Source organism: Nematolebias whitei, chromosome 13 (assembly GCF_014905685.2).
Source record: "Nematolebias whitei isolate Nwh7 chromosome 13, NemWhi1, whole genome shotgun sequence".
NCBI classification, from domain to species: Eukaryota; Metazoa; Chordata; class Actinopteri; order Cyprinodontiformes; family Rivulidae; genus Nematolebias; species Nematolebias whitei.
This window is the reverse complement of record NC_056510.1, coordinates 18347339-18353338: the sequence shown is the minus strand read 5'-3', so window position 1 is coordinate 18353338 and position 6000 is coordinate 18347339. Positions and strand designations below refer to the sequence as shown.

General features: G+C 41.5%; 1 protein-coding gene across 1 annotated transcript in view; it reads right to left on the bottom strand.

The window, feature by feature from the left end:
- myo10l3 (myosin X, like 3) overlaps positions 1-6000 on the bottom strand; it is a 71088-nt gene that overhangs the window by 44505 nt on the left and 20583 nt on the right. Inside the window, exon 2 of the mRNA XM_037686148.1 lies at positions 5402-5500. Coding sequence (XP_037542076.1) covers positions 5402-5500 — 99 coding nt within the window. The remainder of the gene's footprint in view (positions 1-5401; positions 5501-6000) is intronic.

The following is a 6000-nucleotide window of genomic DNA, read 5'->3' as shown; positions in this document are numbered from 1 at the left end:
TACTTTATAGGCAGCACAACAGCTCACAGCAAGAAGGTCCTGGGTTCAATCCCCAGTTAGACCTTGAGTCTTTCTGTATGGAGTTCACATGTTCTTCTCATGCTTGCGTGGGTTTTCTCCAGGTACTCTGGTTTCCTCTCACAGACCAAAAACATGCATGTTAGGTCACCGTCAGGCCCAGGCCATCCATCCATTATCTTTACCCGCTTATTCCATTTTGGGTCAAGGGGGTCGCTGGTGCCCATGTCCAGCAATCACTGTGCGAGGGGCGGGGTACACCCTGGACAGGTCTCCAGTCCATCACAGGGCCACATAGAGACAAACGAGACAAACAACCATTCACTCTCTCACTCACACCTAGGGACAATTTTTTAGAGTTACCAATCAGCCTAACATGCATGTTTTTGGTCTGTGGGAGGAAACCGGAGCACCCGGAGAAAACCCACGCATGCACGGAGAGAACATGCAAACTCCACCCAGAAAGGCCCCTGGACCGGGGTTTGAACCAAGGACCTGCTCGCTGAGAGGCAGCAGCTCTAATATATATAATTATTATTATTATTAGTAGTATTATAAACAAATGATTTGGAATTATTACTTTAGGAAACTTGCAGTGCACATGGGCTTTTTATTTAAATAAATAACATAAAAAGATTACAAATAAAACCCAACAAAATAAAAAGACTATTATGCTGTAAAGAATGCATATTGCCAGCTGCCTTACATTTCCAGGAGGTAAACCTGAGACCTTGTGGATCATTCTGAACCAAGGGCAGCAGGAGGGTTAAACAAAAATCCTGATATATTATACTCTATAAAGTAACAACCAAAGATAAGTATTTATTATTTGAGTTTTTATTTATTCCCTCAACCAAATTAAATGCAATGGACAAAGCTGAGCTGTAGTTTAATGCAACATGAGTTGTTGAAGCAGCTCTTTCTTGTGTTGAAGCGAGCTAATGGACTTTAAATTCTCCTGCAGCTGTGATGTTCCCTCTTTTCGTCCTCTCGTCTGTGAAACCCCACCCAGCTGCTGCGCTTTGTTCCACTCGCCCTGATGAATATTCACACTTGCTGTAGGTGGAGTCAGCTGCAAAGACTGGTGTCTCATAAATTCAGGCCTTTTTGTCTTTCCCCTTTTTTGACTGTCTGATTATGACTGCGTCTTACAGTGAGTCCATCTGCTGCAGGGTGATCCCGCCTAGACCCCAGAGAAAAAAGGGGGCGTGAAGGGGGAAAGCATTACGATGATAAAACTGTGAAAACACTGACACAAGGAGGGAAATTTACATTACATGTAGGCTATAAACATGTTTTTTTTTATTTTTATGTTGCATACTGACAAAAGTCTCTCCATAATGGCTTTATTGACTAGCTGTTCAGCAAGGGCTGAGTATGCCATTAAGGATCTGTTTTAAACCACTGAGACTTTATGTGTGAGACTGGAAAACTTTCAAAGCTTAAATAAAAAAAAATACAAGTTTTAAATGAGTTACCATTTTTGTTTCGCACAAAATGAAAGAAAAAACTATGTTATGTTTAAAAAGGACAAAACAACTGATCAAAAACTTTAGAAATTTAAACTCTTTTTTTTTTTCTTCCACTGACAACAAACACTTTTATCGTTTTATGAATTGAATCTAAATGAGCAATTTTGATTCCTGTTTTTGGTCAAATTATTCACAAATAAAATTGTGTCTAATCAGCAAATGCAATTTGAGAAAAAGTGATTCCAAGTAAGACAAAATACAGAAAAAAGCATATTTTTCTTTGCATTTGCACAATTCACTGGGAATATAACACATCATCCAGCCTCATAAAACACACACACGGGTTCTTAAGCAAACCTACAGGACATTTAGCTCTGCATTGTCTTCTGTTTTCTATTTGTTCACTAAGGTACATCACAGTCACTCGAGGTAAAACGTACAAGAAAACTCTCCCATAGCACTTTTACAATCACTTTATAGATAAAATATTGTGCTGGGGTCAGGAACTGCAAATAAACCTTTGATGAATATCAAGTAAGGAACAGAAGGTCCCATAAGGTCAGCCTGGATCTAGAGACAGTCTGCTTCTCTGACATTCTTACCATTCCAGCTGCAGAATGTCGGAGCTTTAAAATCAGTAGAGAAACTCACGTCTGCACTGACAAACATCCCAAGGTCAAAGGGTAATATGTCAGAGTTGACTTCATTTTCTGTCACAGAAAATGTGGCATCATATCAACCTAATGTTCATACTAAATGCTCTAAGTGAGGGTGGTAAAACTCATCATCGCCAAGTCAGATTCATGATCAGTCAAGGGCTTGCCAGTTTGGTAAACGAGATCATCACAGTTCGACCAGCTCCACCACTAACCATGAAGAAATCATAAAATGTCCTAGGAGGCCATGTAAATAAGCTGCTCCACTTCCAACACATCCACATCATATGGGTCAAAAATATTCCACGGAGACGTTGCAAAACTCAAAGCTACGTCCAGATTCAGGAGGAACAATGCGGGCTCTGTCCTGGCCGTGGAACACTGGACCAGCTCTTTACCCTCACTAGGGTCCTTGAGGGGGCCATAGGAGTTTGCCAGTCTACATGTGTTTTGTAGACTTAGAGAAGGCGTTCGACTGTGTTCCATGAGGTACACTGTGTGAGTATGGGACTGGGGGGGGGGGGGGGGCTGTTGCTACAGGCTGTTCAGTACCTACACAAGTGGTACGAGAGTTTGGTTCACATCGCCGGCAGTAAGTTGGACCCCTTCATGTGGGAGCTGAACTCCGCCAGGGCCCCCCGTTGTCACAGATTCTGTTCATAACTTTTATGGTCAGAATTTCTCGGTGCAGCCAGGGGGCGGAGGGATTCTGATTGGTGGCATCTCTGCTCTTTGCAGATGATGTGGTCCTGTTGGTGACATCCTACCGTGATCTCCAGCTATCACTGGAGCGGTTTACAGCCAAGTGTGAAGTGACTGAGATGAGAATCATCACCTCCAAATCTGAGGCCATGGTCTTCAGTCGGAAAAGGGTGGATTGCTCTCTTCAGGTTGAGGGTGAGGTTCTGCCTCAAGTGGAGGAGTTCAAGTATCTCGGGGTGATGGAAGAATGGAGGATGAGATTGACAGATGGATTGGTGTGTCATCTGCAGTATTGTAGACTCTGTGCTGTCCCATTGTGGTAAAGAGGGAGCTGAGCTGTAAGTCAAAGTTCTCTGTTTACTGTTCGGTCTACTTACCCTCACCTATGGCTACAAACTCTGGGTACTTACTGAAAGAATGGGATTGTGGATCCAGGCAATTGAAATGTGCTTCCTTGGCAGGGTAGCTGGACTCTCCCTTAGAGATAGGGTGAGAAGTTCAGTTATCTGGAGAGACTCGGAGTAGAACCGCTGCTCCTCCACATCGAGAGGAGCCAGTTGAGGTGGTTCAGGCATCTGGTAAAGACGCTCCCTGTGCACCTTCCTAGAGAGGTGCTTTGGGCAAGTCTGACTGGGAGGAGACCCAGGATACTCTGGAGATACATGTATGTCTCTTGCTTGGCCTGGGAACATCTTGGGGTCCTCTGAGAAGAGCTGGAAGAGGTGGCTGTGGAAAAAGATGTCTGGGCCTCCCTGCTCAAGCTGCTGCCCCCGCGACCCGATTTTGCAACAAACAGAAGATAACGGATAGATGGATGAATAGATGGATGGATGGATGGAGTCACACACATGCATGGTGTTACAGTGTTGTTATCAGCTTGTATTGCTAAAGGTGGCCATTTAGCTCTTTGTATTCTGACTTGCAACGGGAACACGATTATGTCAGGTCTGACTTCAGCAGTAAATGGAATTCAACAATAGTCTGCAGGCACGATGACAGATTCAGAAGCCTCAAGAAGTTTGTCTCACCCGAAGTGTTGGTCAAGGAGTTGTGCCTGGTTGTGGACAAAGGAAATGTTGCCAAAAATCCTGAAGACTGGCAGACATCTTGGACTGGATGAGAGAGTTGAGCTCTGAGCTGAAATCACTGAAAAGTAATCTCAAATGGTTCTTGCATTTGTCCAAGTCCAAACATTGTGCTGGTGCAGCAGCATCCTTTGTGGATCAAAACATGTTTTCAACTGTTTTATGTAGCTCCGTCATGGCGTGATGATGACATGACAACAAACAAGAAGTTGTTCGGGCTCAACAGAAGACTCAAAAACATTTGATCAAATATAAAGACATCTTCAACAAATTCTTCACAGCTGCTAATTATTCAACTAACCCTAACTGTGTTTTTAGCTTCTTTTTTTTTTTTTTTGCGGTGAAAACAATTGTTCTTTTCAAAATTACGTAGGATCTCCTTGATTGCAAGTGTTACTGGTGATTTGTTTTGAGCTCTGATTTAATATCTTACTCTCTTTAAATGATTCCCTTCCTTAGAAAAACTTGGTGCTCATGTGGTGGACACTTGAATTCTGAGTATTCTTGAATATGAAGATAGGTGTTTTATGTTGCCTTTAACTTTTTAAATCTGGGAATGATGTCACGCCCAATTTAACAGTGTTGCAGAAAACTTATGGGATTTGCTAACGGATGTGCTCAGTAACAAGGCTATCAACGTTAGTAAAAAGAGCTAAAACACTATCGCTCTGCTTTTTATGTATTCGAACCTTGTCACAACACTTCCACCAATAAAGATTGTAGAGTATGCCTGCAGCCGACTGAGTGAAATACTAACTGAAAGAAGTGAAATTAAATAACGTATTATGACTTATATCCTTACTTTTTATGTATGAGGTAGCCATGTTGGGTTCTTTGGTTGGGACAGGAAGGAAATTCTGCCTTTCCAAGTCAAAATTCTGACATCAAAACACTAAAAGATAAGATTTGTCTTTCCACAAAAAGAAACTGTTCAGATGACCTGATTGACCATTATTGGATTTTGTACCTGGATGACTGAGCATGAACTTTGATGACTAAAATATAAACTTTTGATTTCTCTGACTATCATACATACGAGAGAATTATTTTTTTAAACTTGCCTCCTCTCTTTTTCTTGTTGCTTTTCTAACAGGATTTCCTCCAGACACAAAGACCAGCGTTCGTTGCCAAACAGATAAGTTCAATGACTCAACTCAGTGGGACTTCATTCCTGTCATTCTTACTTCATCACAAAATGTGTTGAGTCCACTGTAAACCCATCAAATGAGGCACATGCGTGCAAACAATTAGCTCTCTAACACGCAGACAATGGGGCAATTTCCCTCCTCGCATTATAGCAAAACAAAAAGGAAATGTTTTATGTACACTAAAGATAGACTCGACATTGTTTTTAAGAAACTTTGCTGGTCTTAGGATGAAAACGCACCATCTTTCATCCTTTAACCAATAGAGATGCTCAATGTAGGAGACACACATAGTAAGAGAGTTTGTGACAGTGATGTCTTACCTTCCCATATTCTGTGGTGAGAACCATCGACAACTCATCGCAGGAGCTGACGGTGGACGGGAGAAGCTGCTCTTTATGCCTCAGCCAGACTTGAGCTCCCTGCAACAAAAATATCAGTAACATCCTCAACATGTGGACACAAAAATCATGCACATTTGCATTAAAAATGAAAAATTCCAAGTGTTCTAATGCTGTACTGAAAACAAATATTTGCATCAAATCAATACAAAAGAAGCAAGATTCCTTAGAAAAGCAACATTTGTACATATTGTTTCCACTGTCTTGTCAAAATTGGTCTTTCTTAAATAAATCAAGAAGAAAACTCATTTCTGCAGGCCTCATATTCCAAGTAATCCAAAGATTCTGTCTATGACTCAAAGTTATGCAAACTATTGCTAAAGAGGTTCCCAGCCGTGGGACTTGTGTGGGCCAGAAGGGAGTAAAAAAAGATGCTCTGTGATCTTTTTAACAAAATCAATCAACACAAAAGTGCCACTTTCCATCCCTCTCTTCTTTTTAATGTTTCCAACAACACAAGACCACAAAGCTACCAAGAGCTGGAGTTGTGTCTTTATAATAAACATAAATAATAATAATGA